General features: G+C 49.2%; 9 protein-coding genes across 13 annotated transcripts; 5 read left to right on the forward strand and 4 right to left on the reverse strand.

Annotated features, from left to right (window-relative positions):
- Window positions 1-1,212: 1,212 nt before the first annotated feature.
- FVEG_00584 (hypothetical protein) lies at window positions 1,213-2,499 on the forward strand (the record flags this gene model as incomplete). The annotated part of the gene is made up of 5 exons (XM_018887146.1): window positions 1,213-1,609; window positions 1,663-1,855; window positions 1,908-2,002; window positions 2,066-2,208; window positions 2,311-2,499. The coding sequence occupies 5 exons, from the start codon at window positions 1,213-1,215 to the stop codon at window positions 2,428-2,430; spliced, it is 948 nt and encodes a 315-aa protein (XP_018742849.1). The 3' UTR covers window positions 2,431-2,499.
- Window positions 2,500-2,818: 319 nt separating this feature from the next.
- On the forward strand, window positions 2,819-5,939 carry FVEG_00583 (hypothetical protein). 2 transcript variants are annotated; one of them, XM_018887145.1, is made up of 3 exons: window positions 2,834-3,547; window positions 3,597-4,579; window positions 4,637-5,812. In XM_018887145.1, exons 1-3 carry the CDS (start codon window positions 3,022-3,024, stop codon window positions 5,534-5,536), a joined length of 2,409 nt encoding a protein of 802 aa, XP_018742848.1. In that variant the 5' UTR covers window positions 2,834-3,021; the 3' UTR covers window positions 5,537-5,812. The 2 variants fall into 2 exon arrangements, with proteins under 2 accessions (XP_018742847.1, XP_018742848.1); XM_018887144.1 differs by having other exon boundaries at window positions 2,819-3,547; window positions 3,597-5,939.
- Window positions 5,940-6,668: 729 nt separating this feature from the next.
- FVEG_00582 (hypothetical protein) lies at window positions 6,669-10,715 on the forward strand. Its single transcript, XM_018887143.1, has 2 exons — window positions 6,669-6,945; window positions 7,020-10,715. The coding sequence occupies exon 2, from the start codon at window positions 7,362-7,364 to the stop codon at window positions 10,419-10,421; it is 3,060 nt and encodes a 1,019-aa protein (XP_018742846.1). The 5' UTR covers window positions 6,669-6,945; window positions 7,020-7,361; the 3' UTR covers window positions 10,422-10,715.
- Window positions 10,716-10,882: 167 nt separating this feature from the next.
- FVEG_00581 (hypothetical protein) lies at window positions 10,883-14,505 on the forward strand. Its single transcript, XM_018887142.1, has 2 exons — window positions 10,883-11,074; window positions 11,154-14,505. The coding sequence occupies exon 2, from the start codon at window positions 11,226-11,228 to the stop codon at window positions 14,271-14,273; it is 3,048 nt and encodes a 1,015-aa protein (XP_018742845.1). The 5' UTR covers window positions 10,883-11,074; window positions 11,154-11,225; the 3' UTR covers window positions 14,274-14,505.
- On the reverse strand, window positions 14,343-16,599 carry FVEG_00580 (phosphatidylinositol N-acetylglucosaminyltransferase gpi3 subunit). 4 transcript variants are annotated; one of them, XM_018887141.1, is made up of 4 exons: window positions 16,445-16,593; window positions 16,365-16,392; window positions 15,655-16,306; window positions 14,343-15,600 (listed from the first exon to the last, which is right to left on the reverse strand). In XM_018887141.1, the coding sequence occupies exons 3-4, from the start codon at window positions 16,134-16,136 to the stop codon at window positions 14,577-14,579; spliced, it is 1,506 nt and encodes a 501-aa protein (XP_018742844.1). In that variant the 5' UTR covers window positions 16,137-16,306; window positions 16,365-16,392; window positions 16,445-16,593; the 3' UTR covers window positions 14,343-14,576. The 4 variants fall into 4 exon arrangements, with proteins under 4 accessions (XP_018742844.1, XP_018742842.1, XP_018742843.1 ...); XM_018887139.1 differs by having other exon boundaries at window positions 15,655-16,392; window positions 16,445-16,599; XM_018887140.1 differs by having other exon boundaries at window positions 16,365-16,593.
- Window positions 16,600-16,753: 154 nt separating this feature from the next.
- Window positions 16,754-19,626, forward strand: FVEG_00579 (hypothetical protein). Its single transcript, XM_018887137.1, has one exon. The coding sequence runs from the start codon at window positions 16,792-16,794 to the stop codon at window positions 19,492-19,494; it is 2,703 nt and encodes a 900-aa protein (XP_018742840.1). The 5' UTR covers window positions 16,754-16,791; the 3' UTR covers window positions 19,495-19,626.
- A 901-nt stretch (window positions 19,627-20,527) lies between these two features.
- Window positions 20,528-21,222, reverse strand: FVEG_00578 (hypothetical protein; the record flags this gene model as incomplete). The annotated part of the gene is made up of 4 exons (XM_018887136.1): window positions 20,528-20,645; window positions 20,690-20,729; window positions 20,788-20,842; window positions 21,196-21,222. The coding sequence occupies 4 exons, from the start codon at window positions 21,220-21,222 to the stop codon at window positions 20,528-20,530; spliced, it is 240 nt and encodes a 79-aa protein (XP_018742839.1).
- A 261-nt stretch (window positions 21,223-21,483) lies between these two features.
- FVEG_00577 (hypothetical protein) lies at window positions 21,484-23,462 on the reverse strand (the record flags this gene model as incomplete). Its single annotated transcript, XM_018887135.1, has 5 exons — window positions 21,484-22,053; window positions 22,117-22,397; window positions 22,449-23,009; window positions 23,065-23,150; window positions 23,172-23,462. The coding sequence occupies 5 exons, from the start codon at window positions 23,460-23,462 to the stop codon at window positions 21,515-21,517; spliced, it is 1,758 nt and encodes a 585-aa protein (XP_018742838.1). The 3' UTR covers window positions 21,484-21,514.
- Window positions 23,463-24,233: 771 nt separating this feature from the next.
- Window positions 24,234-25,550, reverse strand: FVEG_00576 (hypothetical protein). The gene has a single exon (XM_018887134.1). The coding sequence runs from the start codon at window positions 25,441-25,443 to the stop codon at window positions 24,781-24,783; it is 663 nt and encodes a 220-aa protein (XP_018742837.1). The 5' UTR covers window positions 25,444-25,550; the 3' UTR covers window positions 24,234-24,780.
- Window positions 25,551-25,800: the final 250 nt, after the last annotated feature.

Here is a 25,800-nt window from a genome sequence, read left to right on the forward strand (position 1 = left end):
CGGCTCCGTTATTTTCCTGGGGTGGGATTAGATGTGTCAAGCTAGAAAGCTGCAGGTAGATCTGACCCCAGACTTGTGCTTACCATGGAATCATAACGGCAGGTGAATGTGGAGGAATGATAGGCTATCATGCCGTGGGCTTGGTTTGACAGGTATCTCCTATCGCCCGGCCCAATGGGAGTGGGATTTAGACTAGACTAAGGTAGTATTCTCTCAACATCTCATACATTGAATCTATGGGCTGATGTTGCTGGGGCGGTTGATGAGTCGGCCGGTTGCCGGTAGTGTTCGGGAGTTGCAGCCCCGCATGCCCCAGATCCTCCAGATATGAATCAAGGCATTAAGCTCTGTTGCTGTCCCCAACAGCCCGGGTCTACGTACTCTTTCTTTCTTCCGAATGCGCTTGGTTTCGAGAATCATGACAATGGTTATACTCCCTTGTTGGCAATCAGTGCATGACTTGCTTCATTTCCTGCATCATAGCCCTCATTACTCAAAACAGAGATCTCCTTGCTACTCTCTTTCCTTAGAATTTACAACATGAGTGCTTTAAAACAAGCTGTTCCCGATGCGCTGGATCTTATGATGTGAGAAACCGTCTGACCAACCTAAGCTCCGTTCACGAGCTGCTGTGCTTGAGGTACCTACCTAGCTAGCAGCACTATGCTAGATAAGTTAGGTTTCCTAATACTAATATCAGAAACCATTGCCTATCGAAATACCCTCAATCAAACAAAACGAGCAAAATACGTGAGAGAACAAAAGCTCCTGTATCCCGCTTTCTCTGGTTTATAGCCTATGCTTTATTTCTCCTTGGGCGTCATGGCCCCGGCTTTGATGGAAAATACCCGTTCAAATCGATCACCAAGTGGTGTGGCCGGTTACTCCTTTCTTCTAAAGTCTATTTCGGTTATGGAAAGACTTTTTGGAACGCTTTTTTTTCATGGGAGTGAGGCACCTATTTGATTGCCTGCGGCTACGGGCAGCTGCAGTCGGGTGCCAACATTCAATTTATCTTTGTAGGCTGGCACTGATTCACAGCGCAGCCTGACCTAGGCGCTGGCTCCTCCTCGTCATACCAGGCAGGGAGCCTTTCCTTCCTATACTCAGCCTGATCGCCTAATGCCCACATCCTTCTTCTCTGCGGCTCAGCACACCAAGGCTTACACGTGCAATATTTCGGCTTCTTATCTTTGTTCGTTCCACTTCAACATGGCAGTATTAGACGAGATTCCCCTTGTCACTGCACGTGTTCGAGTAGCCGGGGAGCTTGCGACAGAATATGACGCCCTTGATGATCAAGAACCCGTGATCAACCTTGACAAGGAAGGCAGCAAGATCCCGACGAGAAACTGCTATATCGAATCCAAGTCAGGTGCTGAGTTTGCCGTCGAAGTCACGGTCTCTGGGAAGTACCGACTCCCTCATTCGCACGACAGGTTCATCGCCGAGGTCTTCATTGACGGCCAATGGATGGAATCTCGTTGCATAGGGACACCTTTTTCTCCTGGCATGTCATCTACCATTGTGATCTCAGGCGCTGAGTTCTTAGCAGAGAATGAGAGAGTGGTTACCAGAAAATTTGTCTTTGCTCCTATTACCAAAACTTGTAAGCCTGCTTTCTATGTAGGTATCATTCCATCTCCGCTAACAACGCATCAGCCGATCACATCAGTACTGATCGCCTCAACAATGATATAAAACAAGCGGAAACCCTGGGAACAATCCGCCTGCGTCTTATCACAGGGTGGTTCGAAGGGCCGAGTTTCCCGAAACCTCTCACTTGGCACGGAGGGCGAGATGTGGAGTTGGCTGAGAAGGCACTGAAAGGCAGAGCAATAAGCCATGCGACACTGTAAGTTATTGGATACTTACTACTGGAATAAAGAGCTAATTAAGGTGACAAGGCTGGCTGAGACAGACCGGAAACCGTGTCCGGTTAGATCAAAGATCGATGACATGCGCCTACTGGGAGAAATCTTCTTTCGTTACCGATCCTACCGTATGCTCTTGCACCGATGAATATATCTTCGTCTTTGACACCATTGTCTAACTTTCAATGCAGAAGCGCTCCAACATGAGATGATTATCCCACGCACTCCGTCGCCTGAGCTCTCAGCTACAACTGGATTTGATGATGATCCCCTTTCTCACCTCTCCGAGAGTGACATTCGCCGTCTTGCTCTGAAAAGACTACATGACCTTCAGGTAAGGCAACTATTCGAATTTTCCGCAATGGCGCACATCTAAGTCCTGGCTAGCAGGCCACCTGGTGTGACCTCCTCGAGTTTACTTTACTAACTGATTCAGGCCAAGGATGAGGTTTCTCAGATCAAACGGGAGGCATCGGAAAACCCCTTTACGCCTCGACCATGGAAGTTTGTGAGACTAAAAGATGGGAAAGAGGCTGTTGACCTGACAGATGATTGATCTTAGAGTGATAAATCTCTGCCTCGAATTGCGTGCGTTTATGCTATTAAGGACCCTTACTGTTCTGGTATCCTGTCGCAAAGATAGACTTTAAAAAAAAAAAAAAAAAGAAAATAAGGCGTCTTTTCATGTCGGAAAGATATTCTAAGCATGTTCATGATCTTTCAAACCGAGCACTCCGTACATAATCCGCTGTCTCTTATTGTCCTGCAACTTTAGACACATTTGTCTTAAATCATTGATTGTCGTGCTGGGCTATCGTTTTTGGTTGGACAGTGGAGCTCTGATGGTCAAGACTCGGCGCAGTCTGAGCTTGTACCTGTAGACTAAGCCATGATTGGCTGCTCTAGCTTGTTGCTAAGACGCTAACGTGAACCTCCTCCATCTCCTTTCGAGGAATACCCCATGACGTTACAGTTTAACTCCTCCCTCGATGACCGGCTCTTCACTTTTCATCAGCATCGTATTGTCACTGTCCTTGATCCTCCACCGTCTCGAAATCGAACATGCGCACGTATAGAAATGCTATATTTGCCGAATCATAGCCACCCCTACGTACGCGCTCGTCGCTGAGCGGTCTCCTTACCCGCAATGGCTCCCGAAGCTCCCAGCAATATCCGTGTCTTCATACGTTGGCACGACCAGACTGTCTTCGCCGGCGAGGAAGTCAAATGTACGATTACTTTTAAAAGCGTGGCGCCAATACCAGGCCAGCTGAAACCACAGCCGCAACAATCGGAACGAAGTCGACTGGCCTCGCCTTTCCATGGTCGCTCCAAGTTGAACCAAGGATTAACGCCACCACCGTCAGCATCTTCCGGCAGAGGGCATCGTCGTTCCGCCCTTTCTTTAAGTGTTCCTGCATCGCAATCACATAGTCGTACTGGCTCAGTCCAATGGCCTTCATCAGCAGGCTCGAGTGATGGTCGCTCAAGCCACTCTCATAAGCGCTCTGTTTCCATTGTCTCGATAGGATCCAATAATACCGCGGAAGACCACACACAACGAAATGATTTACCTTCACGACCTCAAAGACCGCATCGAGGCCATGGGCGGGCCTCGAGTCTACAGATCATTCCTCGAGCGCAGGGCCAGCTCCCAACCGGGCCTCATTCCGGTTCGTCGCTCACATAGTACTATTTGAACTTGGAACTAATTCTTCTCAGCATCATTTTCTCCTCGTCTCTCAAGCTCTCCTTTGTTCCACGCCTCGTATCCCCCACCTGATCGATTCGGTCGCATATCACGACCGCCAACAACTCCTCACACACCTATTACAGCCGGCCAACGAAGACCATCGCCGCAACAAATGCCGGAAACCCCAATGCCGGAATTCCGTTTTCCTGCCGCCCCCTCGCCTGCCCGAGAAGTACGCCCAAGTTTATCTAGACGATCAACAAACGAAAACATGCTCAGCCCTAGGAACGCTGTGGGCGATTCCAGTGGACTGTCAATGCGCCTTAAGGACGGCGTTCCGACGATCAATGAGCAGCCTGCACCCGCGGCCCGCATTCTAGCAAGCAGCAGCGTTCTCGGAGGCACACCGCGGAGTAGCGGAGAGTTTTACTCTGTCAGCAATAACTCATCAGAAACTCTGGTATCGGAATACGTGACACAGCAGCCGACTAATCGTGGACACGCACGCCCACTAAGGAGAAGCCTTGGTATGCCGGCCCCGCAGTCGAGAGCGCCTGAATCTTTGATGATGGGGTATGCTCAATTACACGGCTCTTTCTCGTTAGATGGGTCCCTTGTCAGTCTCAGCCAATTTGATCAAGTCAAAAAGAAAGCTATAGTTGGTCAAGGCGGTGGTGTCGTTGGTCTCGAGTCCAAGCGCGACAGTGGTCTTCTAGGGGGGTTCGGATGGGGTCGCATCAGCAGCTCTCTGGGCGATTTCTTAGGTGGGGGGGAGCTCAGCACAATCAAAGAGATGCGAGGGGTCGCAAACTCGAAATCTGTGCCTCTCTTGACTACACCACAGTCCATTTTATTTGTTGATCTGCAGCTTGCACCAGGAGAGAGTCGAGTTTTCGAGTACTCTTTTCGACTACCCAAAGGTCTTCCTCCATCCCATCGCGGAAAGGCCGTCAAAATCACATATAGCTTGGTTATTGGCACGCAGAGGGCTGGAGGAACAAAGGAGCAGCAAGTTAAGTCTGTTGAAGTTCCTTTCCGCGTACTGGGAAGTGTTAACAGCCACGGTGAGATACTGGGACATGATCTGATGAACCCCTACATCTTATTACGGGACCAGGCCCAAGTGAAAAGTCCCTCAAGCAGTGATAAGGGATCAAAAACCAACGGCAATGGAGCCAAAGGGCAACAACCTGCCCTGAATGACTTTTTGCTTTACGTGGAAGACCTGATTCATCGACCGCGAGATGAGAGTGGCAGTATCCTTCTTTCTCCGGCCGCTGGTAACTCTAGACGACCATCGGCATTCGAGGAAGCCAGCAACGCACACGATGCTATTCATATGGCAATCATGAGAAGCAACATGACCTCTGGTGGGCAGCAGAGCCCGAACCGGTTCGAAATTGCACGTAATGGGCAAAGGGTTGGTGTAGTGATGCTCACGAGGCCTGCCTACCGACTGGGGGAAGTTGTGACAATGGCTATCGACTTTACAGACGCTGACATTCCGTGTTACGCCGTACACACTACATTGGAAACATCGGAGAAAGTAGACCCGTCGTTGGCAATAAGATCAGAGTCGAGCATCCACCGAGTGACCCGGAAAGTTTATTCGTCTTCATCTGAAGCAACGATGTACTCACGACGAGTCACCTTCAAGCCAACGATTCCCATCACTGCAACGCCTGAGTTTGTTACCAGTGGCGTTAGCTTGGAATGGAAGATTCGAATCGAGTTTGTGGTGCCATCCACGGGAAGCGATTCTCCCATTGAGCACGAAAGACGAGCACCACACCCATTGTTGGAGGAAATTTCACAAGATGAAAAGGGGGGGACGGTCTTGGTGGCAGTGGAAAATCTAATATGTGAGAGTTTTGAGATTGCCGTACCTTTACGTGTTTATGGCGCAGTCGGAACAGGACTAGAGCGGCTTGAGCGGGATGAGGCTTCTGAAGAAGGCCTTGCTGTATGAAGAGAGTTGGACTAACCATATATTTGGTGGTGGGTGTTGGATATTTACTACTATGGGATCTGAAACAGCTCAGTTTATAAGGCAAGGAGCTTGTTGCAAATAGAATATTGGAGTTTGTATTTCAGATCAAAAAGAGCGGGAACACTGGTAATTGAAGGAATTAACTTGTTCGGGTAAGCCTGAGCCATTGGCGTCAGGGATTTTGAGAAATGGATGTGCCCAAGGTTGTTTGGGTGCCTTGAAACTGTGTTGCCAAACAATAAACCAACAGTCAACTCTGATGACGACGCGTTCGAGTCTTCAGCTGGTTGTTAAAACGGAATTGTGCACATATTATGGATTCCCTCGTTTAAGAGCTAGTCTATGGCTCATAGGTTGACTAGCTTCGCATGGCTAATGCTAGGACTCTAAGCCGAGATAAGAACAAGTGAGACAGATCAGAAGTAACCGGCACAAACATCATAAGCTCAGAATAGCTGGAGGGAAGACTAAAGATACAGGGCTGTTCGAACGGGACTGGGCTGGGAATATCCTCATTTCGCAATGGGCCGGGATCAGGCAAGCGGGTGACAACTATAAACGAATAAGTAAGGCTGCTTCCCAGGGAAGCAATTTTCTTAGAGGGATTTTCTTCTTTGGTTTATTATCGCAAAGATACGGAGTACAGAGGTGGCTCTTTGGTGTGCATGTGTGTTATTGCTGTTATTGATAATGGGTCAGCTGGTTGGTAATGAGTGGCTGCTGGCTCGACAACGAGATGGGGTATTGTGAGAAAGCATGGAACGAGAGAGATAGATCATCGGCTCAAAGTGAATTTTCTTGTCAGTCTGAACGAAAGTGTCTTTGCATACGTACGGATAGTAGCTGAGGAATCACGATTATTGTGTAAATGTAAGAGTTGGGAACGTATCCAGGGGTTCAACATCATTGTCACCAACAAAGACTCTGGGTTCAATATTTACCACCGTCATGGCCTGAAGTGATTGTGAGGTGACAGCCACTAACGGGAGAGCTAGACAGCAAGGATCAAGTCGCCAAGAACCACTTTGCTAAGGCCACTACTAATAGTGAGATAAACGTCAGGGACTTGGCTCTCATCAAAGCCACAAGGCCCCTGGACAACGAACAGACAAGGGTCCATGTAAACAACCTAGCAGAACAACTGCTTAGGCGCCCACCGAGGACATGGAGTTTGGACTTGGTCTTTGACAGGTATGATTAGACTATTGACGGGAAGGAAATGGCCTGGGGTTGGGTTGAATGAAAGTCATCAGCATTCCATCCCACAAGCTGGTGTAAACTTTCTTTTCTCTTTCTTTTCCTCCTCACCACCCGCTTTCGTTGGGAGCCCAGATCCGATGTTTTTTCAACCTTCATTGTCGCTCACTAACCAAAATTTGCCAGTCATTGTAAGTTGCTAATTCACCAGAAAGAGGTCGCTATCCCGATCTCTCCGCTACAGCAACTGACGCCTCATCCGCAGCCTTAGATATTTCCATTTCTTACTTTCTGAATCTCGCTGCCATTAGCCCCCGCAGGCCCGCAGCAGCTTCCTGACTTACACCGCCCGCCATCCACTTTTGCAAACATCATCTTGCTTCTGCTGCTCTTTTGTTCGTGGGTGATGGGAATTGGCTGTTCATTCTTTAATTCAACTGTTGTTCTTTTATCGTAAAGGAAAATATTTCAGTGTTCTCGTCGCTCTTTCAAGCCTCGGTGCTTGCCCTTCTCATACTTCACCATTGCACCATCTAAATCCACGCTAGACAATCTTCTAAACGACAAACCCACCAAAATACCATCATCAAGAGTCAATGGAGGAAACATGGCTGCGACACCTTCCAACGGTCGTTTAAAGCTCACTCCTTCCAACTCTCCCTTTCTAGCTCGCCCTTCTAGATCCTCCAGGTCGCCTATGCGCGGTCGCGCACACGATGCCTCGAAGCTCTCCCTCCAGCGTGTCATTGGCACAACATGTTCCTCTCCAACAGGCTTCGATACTCTCCCGTCTGTCTTTGCATACATAGCCGGAGGCGCTGTTGTGGTGGTGGATGTCAATGGCGATAACCACACTCAACGTTTCTACCGAGCCCGACCGACCGCCGTCCCACTCTATTCCGTAGCAACGTTTCAAAACACACCCACGACGCCGTCGGGAACACCAAAGGCGAACGACAGCCGGGGACGTGTAGGCCCGCGGTTCCCTAACTCACCCCACACTTCGTCCGACTGGAACGAGTCTCCTAGCAATACTTGGACAAGTCGCGAGCGGATCAAGGCTGCAACATGCCTTGCGTTGAGCCGTGATGGAAAATATTTAGCTGTTGGCGAGACTGGATACTCCCCACGAGTTCTGGTTTTTAGCTTACACGATGCTTCTTCTGACAACCCTCTTATATCGATCAGCGAACATGCTTTTGGGGTCAATTGCGTTGCGTGGTCTGCAGACACCCAATATCTTGCGTCTCTAGGAGCCGCCAACGATGGATTTCTCTATATTTGGAAGGTCGACCCTCGAACAGGCGCGGCTAGACTTTACAAACAAAACCGATGCACATCATATGTGAAGGACATGCTATGGATGGGCAACTCCCTCATCACATTTGGCGTCCGCCATGTCAAGATGTGGAAACCTGATGATGGCCCGACTATTTCGCCTACAAAGCAGAAGTTCTTCAGTGAACAGCCGGCCTCTACTCCGCCCTCCCAAAGAACCCTACCAGGGCGTAACATCCTGCTAGGACCTCTCTTGGAGGATACTTTTACTTGCGCTGCTATCGTCAAAAACTCCAGCCTCATCATTTGCTCGGAAACGGGTTGTGTATGTATTATGGCGGAGGACGATAGACAGATGAAATTGCAGAAGGTCCTTGGTTTGGACTTCTCCATCTCGACTATTGCTGTCAAAGACAATATTGCCTACGTTGGTGGTAGACATGGCCATTTGGCTGTGCTTGACATTGAGGCTGTTTTGAACGCTCAACCACCGTCGGCATGTATCAAGGAGACTACATTCTGTCCTACAGGACAAGTTGCCCTGGGTTTTCTGGCACACAAACTTGTCACCATTGATTCGCAACAGTCCATTGACATCTGGAGCTCAGACCATGTGCCTGGCAAGAATACCAAGGCAATGGCCAGCATTCCTATCCCTGGTCATGGACAGTCTGTTACAGGCATACAGGCCTTGGAGCGGCCAAATGATCTGAACGCCTCGTTTTTGACGTGGACAGTTTCTGGGAATGTTTCCTTCTGGACATTGGAAGGCCAAGTCCAAGCCTCAATTGATGTACCGATTGGAATGACTGAACCAGAAAATGAGCCGGACTCGGCTAATCAACTTACCTGCGCCCGTGCAACGAATGATGGTAAACTACTTATTTCTGCCGATAGAATGGGCGTGTTACGAATGACGGACATCGCCACAAAGGAACCTGTACTAGACATCAAGGCACATACAGCTGATTGTCGATCCGTCAGTGTCTATGACAGGGATGGCAAATTTCTCATGGCGTCCTGTGGACGGGACAGAACTGCGCAGCTCTTCCGCCGGACTGCAGGCGGCTCCGTCGAGCATTTTCAGACATTGGAATTCGCTGCGAAGGTCGTGCAGGTTATGATCCCATCCGAAGACAAGGTGCTAACCTGTTCATTTGACCGAACATTACAAATTTACGATATCATCACAAAAGAGGACGATCCCGATTCTGTTGCTGCTATCCCTTCCAGAGTAATTTCTCTCCGAGCCTCGCCCAGCTCAATGGTCTTGGGCATGGGCCAAAGAACTGTCTTTGTCTCTCTACTAGATCGGTCTATTTGCCAATATGAACTCAACACGGGGCGTAAGATCTCTTGCTTCAAATGTCAAGACGAGACAAAAGGCGAGTCGGCTGTTCTTGACTCGCTCTGTTTTGGACAATGGCCCCCCAAAGACCAAGACTTCCTCCTCGGAACATCCAACACAGACAAGTCCATTCGACTATACGATGCCCAGACAGGGAGCTTCCTGGACCGGGAATGGGGTCACACTGAAGCGATCAACGGTGTTTGTCTTATCGAAAATGATGATGGAAGCCGCAAGGTTGTGAGTGTCGCTTCAGATGGAACAATGATGATATGGGGTCTGGATTTAAACGATTCTCCGCCTCGTTCCGTGAGTAGAGAGCCGTCACCCGCCAAAGACTCTGTTTCAGGGCGGCCGCCACTTCGCAGGGTCTTGTCAAAGGCTGAGCTAGCTGAATTCCAACGACCTTCGCCGACATCTGGTCGGAGATCCCCACCCCGAACCCTACAGCGGAGAACTTCGCGATTCAACCTAGCTGCTAGCTTGAGAACACCTACTCAAGGACTCCCAACAAGCCCTAGTAGCACATTGGCCGAAGATACGCCATCAAGACGGCCTTCTGCTGACCCGCGAAATAGTCCCCCAGTGTCTCCAAAGGGAAAGGTTACCAGACGACCTTCCCTTCCCAATATAGGCACTAGTGCACGCAAAAAGACATCCTCGTCAAACTTGCGAGGCTTTGGCTCGCTAAATATGGCGACAGAACAAACCTGCCGTCAACTTAGATCATACAGGAAGAAGCTTGCTTCCTCGGAGCCCATTAGCCAAGAAAATCTGACAGAGCTAGATCAGGAGTTGCGACTGACTGCTGCAGCTCTTGGCGACCGGGCTATTCGAAGCAGAGCCATGAATGAGACGGTCCTTAGTGGTCTTCTGGATCAATACTCAGAAAGACTAGTCACATTGCTGGACGAAAAGCTGCGTCTCAGTTACCAGCCGAGATCTCCAACTGAAAAGGATGGAGACAGTGGAGACGGAGATAGCCCAGATGAGGAGGCCAGGCGCAGTGTTAATGGATCCTCAAGTTCGCTTTCTCCTTAGAGTTTTGTCCTTGCCTGTTTATGAAGGGCCACTTTCTTCTATTCTTATTAACTTGGATTAAGAGGGCAACGGCGTTAAATGGTGGCGGATTTCATGGGATGGACGGCGGGGGAATAAAGCAAGCATCAAGTGTATCTCGATGCCAAGTTCCAATATGATACCATGGGTCTGGAGTTTTACTGTTACTTTTGTCAGGGATAAAATAATCCTTTATCATAGCCAAAACCGGGACTCCTTGCCAACGCAATAGACGTGATCAGGTACCCCAAGTATTTCCTTTCGCATTAACCGATAAATTCAGGTTTTCTTGAAGTTGTTACATTTTGTGACCAGAAACCATATCCCTTGTTTTCCATGATTGCTTGCCGCTTGTTGGCGTTCAGGGGTATCACGTGCTAAGCCAGGCTTTAGCGTCTACGCAGCTTGGACGAACTCAGCCCAGTTTTTCTTCCCTGCATCATCAAAATCAACCATCAAACATTATCGGCGATTCAGATCACGTGATATTCTGACAGACGCATCGCCTAGACGAGCAAAAAATTACTACACCATTGGTTCGATCAAGCGCGTTCCGCAACAAGAAGCCCAGCGCACCCGATGAAAGGCCTAGAGGTCGCCATAGACGGTTCTGGAGTCACTGATTAAGATTGCCTGTACGTGTTTGATTGATAGAACCCCGACCATGACGTAGCTACACCTGTGTCCGACGTACGCCTAACTAAAGTACCATAGACCGTGGCGCCAGTCCATCTTCTTGCTCGACGTGAAGGCCCCTTGGATAGCTGGCGAGGTGGACCGCGGGGCATGAATCAACCAGCCTTCCACACGCCCCTCGAGTCGCTGCTATTATTCCAGTCGTTGATAGCTCAAGGATTCGACAATGGGGTCTTCGCGCGTATCTCTGAGCAACTCATCAACAACGCACTCATCAAGGAGGGATCTACTTATGATCCCGCACGATTAAGACCCGATGCGCTTCAGGATCTTTTTCTGCGACTTTTGGGGGATGAACTGAGTGGTGAGCATGAGAAGGCTGTGACCAACGATCAGACGACATCACCAAACTCGCGAAAACGAAAGCTCGGGAGTCCAACTTTGCCGACACTTAAGGAAATTTACGAACATGTTGACAAAATCCCCCCGCTTATTGACCGCCTATATGCGCGATATAAGGATAATACCGTCGCGCAAATTCGAGAGGATGAGCGTAGCTTTGAGACGTCCCAAAAGGAAATCCAAGCAATGGAGCGATGTGAACGAGAACGACGCGCTAGAGTCGCGAGCCAAAATGGAACACCCGTACTTGCTGCTCGCGATCAGAAGTCTTCCGTCACGCCTAATGGGTCAACATCCTCACCTGCTATGGCAACAAGCTCGGCGGCACCAGTTCGAAGAGGCCCAACACAACAGACGCCTGTGATCCCACCCAAACCGCCTGTTTCCCAGAACACACAACCAACAGTTGCACCGCCTAGCCACATGCCTACTGGAACGGCATCGATCCGACCTTCGACCTCACCCACTCCCCCGATTTCTAACGGGTCGGTACTTCAGCCCCCAGCAGGTGTCCCTCAAACAACACCACGACCATTACAGGCGCCACAACCTCTTAAGCAGAGCCCTGCTCCTAGGCCAGACAACGGAGCCAAGCTGAAGGATGGCCATACGGCTTCAGGAGCCGCTCTGAAGTGGGAGAAGCCTTATCAACCGCCACAAACAGCTACACCCCCTCCTCGGCAGGTTCAATCACCCGTTGCCCAAGGACCAACAGCTCCCCCGCCAGCTCTGCAACAACATCCTCAACAACATCTACAGCAGGTACCATCGCAACAGCATTGGTACCCACAACAATCTGCTCAATTCTCTCCCAAACCTGGTGCTCAACCATTATCTCATCCTCAAACGCCCCAGCAGGCTTGGCCACAACCTACCGCTCCACAACCTCCCCAGGCACAGTCTCAAGCTCAAACTCATCATCAACAACGCCCTCAATCTCCGCAGGTTATTCAGCCATCAGCTCCCCACACTGCTCGGGCCCAGCACGCTACGCCACCACAACATACCCAACAACTACAAAGAATCCAAACGCCTACACAAGCACAGCAGGCTCAGGCTCAACAATCTTCGCAAACTCAACCTGTCACCCATATCCAACCCCATTCTTTGCCACAACAGCATCAACAGAAGCCACGTCCAAATACCGCAAAACCAGGCCTGGCACCACCGCAGCATGCTGGTCAGCTAGCCCCTCCCTTACAGCCGGCACCTCCACGACCAGTTGCAGAGTCGCCCGGAGGCCAAACACTCCATGCCCGTCCGTCTTCCACAACGCCCGTGCCACATCCGCGCCCTATCCAGCCCCCCCAAGGGCAGACTCAGCAAGTCCGACAGATTGCCACAGGCTCCCCAGCTCCTCTGGCAGCAAGTGCAGGCTCCGCTGCCTCTCCTCAGCAACGTTGGCCGCTTGGATATCAACCTCAACCTCAGCATGGCTCACCAGTCAGCTCTCCTGTGCCATCGGCATCTAAGGTTCAATCATCGCAATACGCCAGCCAACCTTCACGGCCTGGCGTTTTAGGCCACATCATTCGGCAGGCTCTGAATACCCCGGTCAAGAAGCTTGGAATACCATCGGCACCGCACACGCCCATCTCAGCAACACCCACTCACGTTACTCACGGGTTTGGAACAAAATGGGCTCCACATTCCACTCCGTCCACTCCGGGCCCTAGTCATATGAGCGTGGCACCTCAAAGTCCAGCTTTTGAGCCAGTCAGTCCCCCTCAAAAACCTGCAACTTTACCGGGCTCTGCTGGGTCAACACCAAGACCATTAAGAAAGCAAGCGCCCAAAACAGCTTCGAAAGTCGAACAGACCGTCGCTAAGCCTGCGCGCGGCCGGTCTGCCAGAGTCGGGCAGAAGGCTCGTGCACTTAGTTCCACGCCATCTCTCACTCGATCCAGGAGAAGCCATTCTATCCTCTCCCACACTGATGAGCCTCCGACTCAAACAAGCGAATCAGCATCCAAAATTAAGGATGAAGATGCTACACCTCGGCCCACCGAAGACACAGGCGATACTACCGCCGATGAGAGCGTCCCTGGTCGGCCTCAGATCATGACTCCTGGCAGTGTCTCTTCGCGCCTCTATAAACGAAAGAGACAAATTACACCGGTCAACCCACCACCCGAGACAACTCAAGTTCTTTGGACCCGAGGTTTCACTAAAGTTTCGTCATCTGCTCTGGATCAGATTTCTAGCCACCGAGATGCGAACATGTTTGCTACCAGGCTCCGTGAGAAGGATGCGCCAAATTATCGCCAGATTGTGCTGCAGCCTCAAGATATAACATCCATCCGGTCTGCTATCAAGCATGGGAATAAGGCGGCTGTTCAGGCCGCAGCCGGTCTTCCCGGCGGTGATCCCGGTACTGCGCACGTGTGGCTACCTATATCTGACGAGCTTGTTCCTCCAAAGGGCATTATCAACAGTGCTCAGCTTGAGCGCGAACTTGTCCACATGTTCTGCAATGCCATTATGTACAATGCTGACCCCGATCGCGGTCCTGGGCCTGGATTTATGAAACGCTCGCAGGACGAGGAGGAGGAAGAAGTAGTGGGCTACCGCCTCGACGAGAATGGCGTTGTAAAAAATACCCGCAGCATGTTTGTAGAGGTCGAAAAGCTCTTAGGTGACCTACGAAGTGCGGAAAAGGAGCGTAGCGCGCCTCCGCCTTCGGCTGCTCGTCCAGCCAGCGTCGCTACCCCCGCTGAGGAAACGGGCGACGACGAAGATGAGGGTGAACGTGAGACTGGAACAGCCAAAAGGCGTCGCATAGGAGCCCGGGGCTGATCGTCCTGATCCGCACTAATTTAAAAGACCACTATGTCTTTCTACTGAATGTCGGCTTCATAAACTGTAAAGGGAAGCAGCATGTAATTTTTGTTATTATTGTGTACAGCGTCTAGAATAGCTAGCCTCTCGATAATCGCCAACCGATCCAGATCCATGCCACTTTGACTCAGGCCTTTTGTATGCGTAATTTATCCCCTTGTCATAGGCTAGTAACATGCCCGATCACGCTGCGGTAAACTCCCTGCGCCTTTGTTAATATTCATGTGCCATCATGCCATCATCAGGTCTCGAGTGCTGGATTTATTCGAGCTTCGGAACCCCTTGTGATGTGCTTGATCGATTACTATGTGCACCCTTCCTGGAACTTGCATCATCATCGGCAGGTCTCTTGCGAGGCCAGTCGGGGCATATATCAATGTTGTCCCTCGGAAACCACCACTCTAGAAAGAGAAAAAAGAGGTAATCCACAACACAACAAAGACAGAAGAGCTTTCCAGCCCAGATACCACAACCATAGTAGCGCTTCAGACGATCTATAAGAGCAAAGTTGCGTATGCGGCTACCGTAACCTGATGTATCAACACCGTAGAATTCATCCTCAGGGATGGTGCCCGAAATGCCATCATAAACGCGTTCCGTGCGCAGAGCGACATTTTGCCATGAGTACATCTTTTTGACTTGTTCGTGGAATTTTTCGGTGCGAATCTTTCCCGCACGCATCGCACTGATGGCCTTGCTTGTGGCGAGGACGATATCGTCTTCTTCTGGTTTGGCGAAAGTCGTCATATGCGAGGGCAGGACTTCTGGGATGCCGCCAACCTGTGTACACACGACATAAAGCCCACAGCTGGCGGCCTCAACAATGACAGTCCCGAAAGCTTCGGTCAGAGATGGGTGGAGGTATATGTGACCTCGAACCATGACATCTCTTACTTCTTCGTGACGGATGGGACCGAGCATCTCGACACGATCCTGGAGCACGTTTGTTTCGATCATTTGTTCAAGATCGATGGCTTTGGGGCCAGAGCCGGCAATGATAAAGCGGGTGTTTGGATGATTTTCCAACACACGAGGAATAGAGGCAATAAGGAGATCAGTGCCTTTGTTATAGAACAAGCGCGAGATGACGACGATTGTGATGGTATCGCGAGGTCCGATACGCTGAGGTGGAGGATAGACTGGTCCTTCTGAGCCAAAAGTCGTGGCTTGGGGAGATGGTGACGCTGGGACATCCTTGGGACGAAAGTTTTCTGCAACAACAGCGTTTGGTATCACAGAGACCATGACTGGATCGAGTGATGCGCGAAGGACCGTGTTTTCCTTACTAAGACTCGTCAATAAACACTGGTATAGTTCGTTCAATAGATTGCTGTCTTACCATGTATGGCTGACACATATGCTGTGATCAACATCACTCAAAGTAAACTTGAGGAGCTTGTTTGTGAGAATTGTTCCAGCGTCGGCAAAGCCAAAGAGCGAATGATCTGTAAAAACAGTACGTAACCCCATGGTACGAGCATGCAAGATAGCTTCATGGCATAGACTGCTAAGGCTGCCATGACCATGCACAATCTCGACGCGCTCGCGTATGCAAATGTTTCTAAAAATGGGGAAGAATGAAAAGACCGTTGGAAACGTTGCGGAACGATAGATAACGAGGAAAGGAACGTGATAGACCTTGACGCCGTTTGTGAGGTACCGCACACCCTTCCGGTCGTCGTAGGCATGAGTTATGATGATGACTTTGTGGCCACGGTCGACAAGCTTCGTAGCGAGTTGGTAAATGTGAGATTCGATGCCTCCTGGTTGCGGGAAGAAGAAGTCGCTGACCATGGCGATATTGTACGTGCGGCGTGTCATGATGGCAGTTGAGAATGAAAAGGGGGATGCAGCATGACTGTATTTTTGATTGAGTGTGTACAGAGGCCAGCACTTGCTGGGTCTTCCAATATTTGCGCTTAGTTGAAGTTTTTGTTGGTATTGGTTATTGTGATGAGATATCTGTCGTATCTCAACTTGTACTCGAGTAACTGTATACGTACAGAGTGAGTTCAATGCTTGAGCGAGCTGAGCAGGTTGCGAGTATACCAGTGGAGTCGGTAGGTCACTAAAGAAACTACCTAACTTAAGTACCGACTTTAGGGTATCACAAAGGAAAGAGTAGGTACCTAGGTAGTCTCTGTTAATCAATATCAACGGTGTTTCCAAGGCGTTTTATATGTCATATGTCATATTGGTAGTGAAACGAAGGTGTCAATTAGGAGAAGGTGAACTTTTAAGCAAGATATCTCAAACACTCCACGAAGCTACCTCTGCGAAAGCTTGGGCTGTTCTGGTAGAAACAAGACTAACCTTTTTTGCTCAAGCTTTCCTCCAGTGTTAGCGGATCAATTTATGATTTCAGCGGTGTAAAGCGGCAGAACCTCAATAAGACCAGGAACTATCCAAAAATTTGGGAATCGAAGCACTTCGGGCCTCTCCATTGCGATTGATTCTACACAGCATTTTCGAGAAAATGTACGCCAGATATATACCTCCCTCTAAGGGTGGAGGCAACTCAAATGCTTCTTCTCCTCACTCGTCATCAAACCCTTCAAACAGCACTGCTCCTACTCCTGCAACGAATGCCTTCGGTTTTTCGCGATACGTCCCTCCGAGCGCAAAGCCCATACCTCAATCTATGTACAAAGAGACTCCTCAAGTCCAATACTTCGATGACGCACCGCCCACAAATACCAAGCGCAAATTAGATACTTCAGATGAGAGCAAAGGAATATCAGGTCCTGATAGCAAGAAGCCCAAGATAGAAGAGCCAACTACACAAAAGGATAGAGAAGATGCGCCGAAAAAGAAGAAGAAGGTCAGAAGAGGCAAGCGAAGAACTGGAGCTACCAATGAAGAACGCGACGATGACGGCATCAAGCTCGCGCAAGAGGCTCCTGAGATCAAACCGAAGGAAGCAGATGCAACACACGAAGAGAGCCAGACTATGGACGAAGGTTCTGCAAAGGGCAAGGAAAAGCCGAAACGACAAATGAAGGAAAAGAAAGAGAAGAGGAAGTCAAAGAATGAAGAGCAAGAATCAGAAGTTCCTGACAGACCTGTTCCCGAGGACGAGGATCGCAGCGAGGATGTTTCCATGACCGACGCGGCAGAACCCATTGAGACTGTGCCTGAACCTACCGAACCAGCGGCAGACGAGGATGATAAAAGACGGAAGCGCAGGGAAAAGAAAAAGAAGGAAAAGGAAACTGAGCCAGCAGAGGAACAAGAAGATGAACCGCAGACAAATCAGCGCCACAAGACGGTCATGAGTAAGCTGGAGAAGTCTCTTAAGCTTGCCAGTGAGCTGCCTGCGGACGAACAGGATGAAGAAGATCAGGGCGAATTACACGGTCTCGAACCTTTGCCTCAACCGGAGCCGGTCAGCTCTCTGACGACCTCGAAGCCGAACTACAAGATTCTACCCTCTTGGCTCGAGGATCCCATCCGTGTCTCTCAAGACACACGTACACCCTTCGCTGAACTGGAGATCATACCCAAAGCTTGTCGAGTGTTAGAGGAGAAGGGATTCCGAGATGCCTTCGCTGTGCAAACTGCCGCAATCCCTCTCCTGCTGCCAACAAGCAAGCCATGCGGAGATGTGCTTATATCTGCGGCGACCGGTTCTGGTAAGACATTGGCTTATGCCCTGCCTGTCGTACGGGATATCAGTCAAGGTTGCCTCACGAGGCTGCGTGCACTAGTAGTGCTGCCAACACGTGAGTTGGTTAAGCAAGCTCAAGAAACCTTTGAACTATGCGCTAGAGCATTCGATGGTGGTGATCGAAAAAGAGTGCGAGTGGGCATCTCCATTGGTAGCCAGTCGCTTGAGGCCGAGCAGAAAGCCTTTATAGATCAGGAGCTTCGATATGACCCTGATACATACAAGAAGCTGAAACAAGAGACACAACGTCGAAACCAACTGAAGTGGGGCCTTTCGTCATCAGAACATCTCCAAGATCTTGACAAGGGGGATACAGACCCTCGGTTGAGTCACATGAACGGATATGTGGTTGATTACCTTTCCAAAATAGATGTTCTGATATGCACTCCTGGACGACTGGTTGAGCATATGGAGCAAACAAGGGGCTTCAACCTGGATTACGTTCGATGGCTGGTAGTTGATGAGGCAGATAAGCTACTTGCTCAGAGCTTCCAAGGCTGGCTTGACCTCGTTATGGAAAAGTTCCGCATCAATAAGTTTACCGCACGAGACTTCCATGGCATGGACTTTTCTGGTGTTCGTAAGGTCATTCTGAGTGCCACGCTCACAAGAGATCTGAGTCTTCTCAACCAATTAGGTCTGCAAAGACCACGACTGATTGTCCTGGAGAGCGATGGCGATATCCAGATTGCTGAGCATTCTCTGCCCGCATCGCTGAAAGAGCATGCAATTAGAGTGCACGACAGCAACCTCAAGCCCCTCTACTTGCTTGATCTACTCCGCAGTCAGGACATGCTCGTGGCGAGCCCTAACAAAGACGAAGAGGAACCCAAGGCCGAAGAAGCTGAAGATTCAGCTACTAGTTCTAACTCAAGCTCCAGTTCTGACTTCGACTCCGACTCCGACTCCGACTCTGATACTACTTCTGACACTAGCTCGGGCACATCTTCTGACTCGGACTCGGACACAGAGTCCAGTGCCAAACCCAAGGTTTCGGGACGCACACTTAAGTCTCACATCCCTATTTCTCTTATTTTTACAAAGTCCAACGAATCTGCACTTCGTTTGTCACGACTACTCGCCTTGCTGGATCCCTCCTTGACAGACCACATTGGCACACTCACGTCAACCACACCAACACACATCCGTCGCAAGACTCTCCGGGCCTTCTCTACTGCCTCGTCTCCCATTTGCCTCCTTGTCGCCTCCGACCTTGTCGCTCGTGGTATCGATCTTCCCAACCTTGACCACGTAATCAACTACGACCTACCGCCTAGTGTAGCCGGCTATGTTCACCGAGTTGGTCGAACAGCTCGAGCTGGAAGGTCAGGATGTGCATGGACACTCGTTGGTGACGATGAGAGTGGTTGGTTCTGGGGCAAGATTGCCAAGGGCGCTGGAGTCAAGAGAGCACAAAAGGTTGGGCGAACAAGGATTGAGGAAATCGCTGAAAAGAGAGTGGAAGATTATGAGGCTGCTTTGGAGAAGTTGGGTAAGGAAGCAGGAAGGTAACCGATTTTATACTATAGACACCGCTAGATGGCAGCACTGTGGTGCCCTGCGGCTTATATGTCAGAACATGGACATGTCTGAGATATCTAATATTCGATACCCGCTCGGACTTATTTCTCGTAATAACCTCGTTCATGTTCGCTTTGGCTGGTGATTTATTGCTGACTGATCAACTCAAGGGCTGATTGTGAGCATACAGGCAGGCTGTCAAAGAATACATATTACGACGCTACACACCCCTACAGTCGGCAAGCCGGAAGTCAGGCATCTACCCATTTGACCCATGTACTTCATAGATGCTCCGTGTTTTGCCCCCTTGAATTCGATTGTACTTTCATGCCGTCAAATTAATCCTCGCTCCAGTTGTTCCGTTCGATAACAGCCGATGGCACGACTCTGGGACCTAATTCATTCTCATATACACTCCCGTAACCCTGTGATGACCTCTCTGAACGCTGATGGGTAGTCTCTTCTTCCTCGATGACATCTCTGTCCCTGTCGATCAGTAAAGGGCGGCGGCCATCACGATGCTGTTCTGATTGTCCGCGGTCATGGTTTCTCCAGTTACTCAACCAACTGGAATCTCTTTTGGTTAGGAGGAGCCCGAGTACCTTGATATTATCTCAGTATCTAAATCCTTACGAATCTTGAAGTTCGCTTTCAACACACCTGTATCAGCCCGACGCCGAGGACGACAGAGAAGTCCAATAATGACAGTGTCTGTAAGGCTCCTAACCAAGGTTCACGACAGGGACTTGTTCTTCCATATGTTTCAGCACAGCTGCTGGGCGCTGTATTTGGGAAAGGGTAGGCTCGGTCTCGGATTGAATTCAGCCCGCAGCAATCAAACGCATCCTGAATACGGCTTATACTGCGTGCATCATGAGCACGAAACATATCCATCCACTTCTTATCAAGCATGCATCCCATCATTTCTGATGGTACTACGCGCTCTAGAAGTAGTGTTGCCAAGATAGTAGTGACAAGAGCTTGAAGGACCTGGAAAATCAAAGGAGCAAGCTTGGCTACGCCGCTAGAAGACGACTTGGTGGTAAAAGATGTATTCAGAAAACCCAGAATCGGGAGAATCGCGGTAAGGATTGACAATGTTGGCGAGATAGGGAGTGAGAGGGTTGAACTGCGGATATGGACTATTCTATACAAGAGTCAGACCTCACCTACTAACTTGACTTACATGAAGCTCACATTGCTGTTATGAGCAGCACAAGGCTGAGCTAAGGAACTTGGTCAGTCATAGCCTATTAACCCCGTTGTACTCAATAATTGCCTTACCATCAAACATCGAACTGTGGGGTGAATCATGTTGTTGTTCCTCGCACTCGAGCAGCTAAATTCAAGTGTAAGAATGTAAATAAGCCTAAATTCGAAAAGAAGAATTTACGGGATGATGTTTCTTGAAGCTGTCTGATCAATGACAAAGTCCTTCCCCGCTTTCATGCGGGAGGCCGACCAGGGGAGAGTATTACCCAGAAATGACAAATGTCTCCTTTATCTTACCTGCTAAGTCTGAATACCTTTTGCTGTGTCCCGAACTTTAGTCTTATTTAAGCCAGGTGCATACATGTACCGTGATTGATTGCTTTGTCTCTTGACGATACTAAGGAATGTTCACCTACAGCTGAAGTATCTTGTGTTGCACAAAGCAATATATTTCAGCACAACTAGCTCCGTAGTACATACAACATTGCGAAAATTATGTCTGTACATCCTCCATGCACTCTCATATATGAGCCATGCATCTCATATATGAGACAGCGTTCAGATATCCGTATCCCACTGATATTGGCAGGATTGCCAAAGCGAATGTGAAATCTAGCGAAGTCGGGCACCTTGCGAAAGAAAGCATCAATATCATATAATATAGACAAAAGAGACGTAAGAGGGGATGGGTTTATTGGTTTCCTGTCATAAAGGAGCATAGAAAAGATCCAAACAGGATATGAAAAACATGAAAGAAGGGACTAACTGACGAAGACAGCTCATGATATAAGTTCATATGTTAGTAATACCCGCCATTATTTGGAAGACTAAGATCAATGCTATTTGGCATCATCGAGACCTTGTAGTCGAATTGCTGGTATGCTGCATCGTCTCCCAGGGACGTGGCCGAGCTGTCACTGGCTTGATATGTATCCAAGGAGTCTGCGGACTCATTCATATCAAACGTTGCCGAGTGATGCAGCATGGCCCCGTCGCCTATGTCTTGAAAGTCGAAAGGCTCCTCTCCCAAGTCTTCTGGGGTAAATGAGTAATAGTCCAAGCAGGAGTAAAGCCCAAAATCGTCAGCTGCCGTTGACGTCTCTTCTGGGCTGAGCCCTGGGAAAGGAAGCTTATCTGCAATTATACGTGGCAGCTCTTGCAGACGTTCCATGACAGTCACCTTCATTTGGGGTTCCCAGTCGTTGAATGCATCTTCTACTACCATGGCGACTTGGTGTTGAATTGCTGGCTTTGCCTTGATCCAGTAGTCACGCCATTCCTTAGGGGTTTCGACCTTGGCGGCTGTTGCCCGAGTGGTTGAGAGTGAAGGATCATAATCTTGGGATATGACTCAGTCTTTGTATATTTTAGGGTGTGTTCGGAAGAGATCCTGTAACTTACAAGGCGAGGGAATGTCAGGAGAGTCAGGCTTGACATCAAATAGAGCACAGTACCACTCCCTCCACTTCTCAACGGGGTTCATCCTCACTCTTGTTTTCAGTTTCTTCGCTTGTTCCTCGTCGTAGCCATCCAGGAGGTTTCTTTGGAGGCTGCTTGTCTCTTTTACTAGGCACGGAGTCTTCATCCTTTGATGGTCCTTGAGATCTTTCTCATCGTCAAACCGGAGAAGGCATCGATTGCATTGATGTGGAGACAGACTGTGTCTCCGCTCGAGATGTTCCCTAGATATCACTGTCAGTAAACTGCCTCATTAAGGGGTAAGTTTGACTCACTTTACTCGGCCGATCTCCAACCACCCCGGGCCACAACATGTTCTCTCAGTGCCGAATCTCTTGGGGTCCTTTTGATGGTAAGGGCAAGCAAATCGAGGGCGAGAGTCGTCCTTTGTGGTTTTTGTCCTCTTGTTGTCCTTCTTTCTACCCAACTTATCGTCTCCTTCTTCCTCATTCTCACCTTCGTCTCTGCCACTTTGACCTTTGGATCTCTTCTGGCCAGCGGACTGTGGTATGTGTTTTCCTGCCTGGAAAGCACGCGAGCTGTGTGATCTGGAAGTATGCTCACACGCATCCTCGAGTACTTCCAGTCTTCTTTCAACACATTCCGAGATTGCAGCCATCAAATTATCAACGATGTTCTGCTTACGCCGTCTCAGTTCTTTGTTGATGCAGTAGTCCAGGTAGGCCGCCGACGGGTTCGTGGGCTCGACGTCGAATTGATTGGGATCGGCGGCTTGCACTTCAACACTGTGAGGAAAGGGCACGTTGAGAAGCTTTTCACACTTTTCTATGGCCTCGCGACGGATTCTTGCAGCAGGTGAATTGCCTTGACCGCTCCTTAGGGCGTGTTAGCCTCATCATGAAGGTCGACTTTGATATGGCGATGACTTACTGAGCGCCAGGCGAACCTCGACGGCCCTGACCGCTCTCCTGGTCGTTGCTGGTTCGGGGTTTATTTGATCCACCACTTGAAGGATTCTGGAAGCAGTCAGTACATACCCAGCTTTTTGAAGTGAGAGCGTGTGGTACTTGTTGAGAGCGTTGGCTCTGAGTGAGTTCGGGTGATGCGGAAGACTTCTTGTTTCTAGTTACAAAGACTTGTTCTTCCGAATCTTGCTGAGGCATATCCGATCGCTGGTAAACCAGACGACGGTGTTGAATCAATGAGGAGAAATTGAATTGATGGTACAATTTTATGAACCGTTTCTTTTCCGAAAGGTATCGGTTTGCGAAGGCGTAGCGTTTATGTTGCAGGGAGAATTGGCTTGCTTTGTCCACCACAGAGGGCATTATCAAAAGTTGGCTGGTTGATTCATTTGCATGTTTAGTTTGATTTAGTTGATGCGTGGATTTGGTTGTTGCAAATAAATACTGTTAAAGCGCTTTGAATGGAAATCTGCCTGATATTGAAAAGAAACTTTCTCAAAACAATCTTTGTCGAGCCGAAGCCTGGGGGGGCACAAAGACGGGGAGTGTGAGGTTTAAATAGTTAGTGAGAGCCTCACGATAATCCCTTCACGTTCAATCTCCCGCAGTTGCGAACTCCGCAAAGCCGGGCGTGGCTTCTCCGAGTGAGATCGTACATTGATAGTGCTCATTTGAAAGCTGAAATTATATTGGATGACAACAATCCAGAAGCTTCCTGAATGGTTAAGAGGACTGATCTCGTGGGCACCAGTGGGCTATTGAGGGTAAGTCGAATATGTATGTCATGTTTATGTATGACTTGCTTGTCAACACTTTAAACCAATTCAACGAATTGAAAGCATCAATTTGGCGTCAGTTGTAAACAAGGCGATGCCGTTTTAGGTTTCTTCAGCGCCTATCAATATGCTGCAGCAGGTGAGGCGGCAGCATAATGGTTCGCAAACTTCCACAGAGCAATTCGAGTGGTTGTTCACGACGCGACCCCCGCGCTGAAATGTAGCTATAAAGTGAAGATTGCAGATAAAGCATGTCAGATGCATAGTGGTTTGATCCGTTCAGGACACCGAATCTCGGATATCTCGCACAGAGGAAATCCGAGTACCACGTATAGGCTGGGAAAGTGAGTGTTTGAACGGCAAGCTGAATATCCAATTTAACGTACTTAATTCACAATTACAAGGCAAGGCACTTGAGGAAACACTCTGTATGTTTTTCCCCTTTCTTAGCGAGTATGCTGACTTGATATTGTGGACGACATGCCGCAAAATCGTAGACATAGAGAGGAAGATTTGTGCCAATATGTCTTTGAAGGCCTTGAGGTGGTCTATCGATCACCCTTCTTATCTCTAGTCGTCTTCTCTATCTCTAGCTGTATACAATTACGATCACGGCAATGATACGTCCTACTTTCGTACCACTTGAAATCCATTCATCCATAGGTGGTCCTTACACCACATTATGATGCTAACCACCTTTTTGCATGTCAGATTCACCCCAAGTCAAAGGAGCATTGGGGTTTTCAACTAGCATTCATCCATACAACGCCACCGCCCACGTTTCGATACATTATACCTAGAGGTGGACCCGCCTCAAACTCGCCGCGAAGAACTGGAAAGAGGCTCTGAATCTCCCTGGGTACAAAGATACTTCTGTGGTTCGCGCCTGACCTGTCAGATCCATATTACTGAGACTTGCTACTCTTATCTTGCTTCCGTACCACAATGGCATCCACGCGCTTGAAGGCAGGGAACCCCTCGAAAAAGCAGTTGCTGAGCCAAAGCCACCACTGTCCAGAGAATCTCTCTACGCCGTGTCTCTGAAGCTTCCTGTCGAAGAAAAAGCATTCAACAAGGTGAATGCCTATAACGGGCCAAAAGATGGTGTTGACAAGCCAGCGGAAGAAGGTTGCTCCTCCAGGGAACCCTTCGTTCAATAGCTCCCAGATGCGTGTGCCAGGCTGCACCCACGGCAGTGTCCCGGCGCAGAAGAAGTAGAAGAGAACTGATCCCGTAACAAAGATTCCAAACCCCTCTGGGGGTGTGTAGGCTGTGATAATGACGTCGCTAAGACCCAGTCCTTTGCGGGCTGTGTTGGCCATTTCGATGATGCGGTCCTTGACCTCGGCCCAGCTGGAGAGAGGAGGCGAGAAAGGGACAAAGTGATCTTTTCCATCATTTGACTTAATAGTCATGCCGTTAAGGTCGATATCTTTGAGCACGGGTGACGATGCAGCTAAAGCAGAGAGATGGGCATAATGGCGGAGATAATAGGTGATTTCTCTGGTGTGATCCTTGTTCATGTGCGACACGATGCGGCTCTTGCGAGCATCATCGGTAGAGGCCATTTTGTTTTATTTTTGTCGATATTAAATATTGTAAATTCTTTGTTGGGTCACTGTGATCTTCGCTTGGATGTGGGTTCGCTGAGTGTTTGAGATAGATGGGAGCGCGGAGTCGGCGCTGGTGGGTGAAGTTGAAAGTGGAGCCCAAATATTTGCCAAAACTCGGTTCCCAAGGCCATAAAGAGACAAGGATACGGAGTAGTTACATGCGAATTAATTGAAAAAACAGAAGATTCAAAGAAAGCCTGGTCAGCGAAATAGGATCCAGGTATCTAATAAGCAATCGAACTTTCCATGTGCTATTGATGGCTATCAGTCCGGAAGTTCTATCTTTTCTGCTGGAAGCTTTTACCATTCAAC

Source organism: Fusarium verticillioides, chromosome 1 (genome assembly GCF_000149555.1).
Source record: "Fusarium verticillioides 7600 chromosome 1, whole genome shotgun sequence".
Taxonomy (NCBI): domain Eukaryota; kingdom Fungi; phylum Ascomycota; class Sordariomycetes; order Hypocreales; family Nectriaceae; genus Fusarium; species Fusarium verticillioides.

Coding starts and splice junctions, on each gene's coding strand:
- FVEG_00583 (XM_018887144.1), top strand. CDS start 3,022: ATGGCTCCCGAAGCTCCCAGCAATATCCGTGTCTTCATACGTTGGCAC. Junction 3,548..3,596: donor CCCAACCGGGCCTCATTCCG/GTTCGTCGCTCA, acceptor AATTCTTCTCAG/CATCATTTTCTCCTCGTCTC.
- FVEG_00582 (XM_018887143.1), top strand. CDS start 7,362: ATGGCTGCGACACCTTCCAACGGTCGTTTAAAGCTCACTCCTTCCAAC.
- FVEG_00581 (XM_018887142.1), top strand. CDS start 11,226: ATGAATCAACCAGCCTTCCACACGCCCCTCGAGTCGCTGCTATTATTC.
- FVEG_00580 (XM_018887139.1), bottom strand. CDS start 16,136: ATGACACGCCGCACGTACAATATCGCCATGGTCAGCGACTTCTTCTTC. Junction 15,601..15,654: donor ATATGTGTCAGCCATACATG/GTAAGACAGCAA, acceptor GACGAGTCTTAG/TAAGGAAAACACGGTCCTTC.
- FVEG_00579 (XM_018887137.1), top strand. CDS start 16,792: ATGTACGCCAGATATATACCTCCCTCTAAGGGTGGAGGCAACTCAAAT.
- FVEG_00576 (XM_018887134.1), bottom strand. CDS start 25,443: ATGGCCTCTACCGATGATGCTCGCAAGAGCCGCATCGTGTCGCACATG.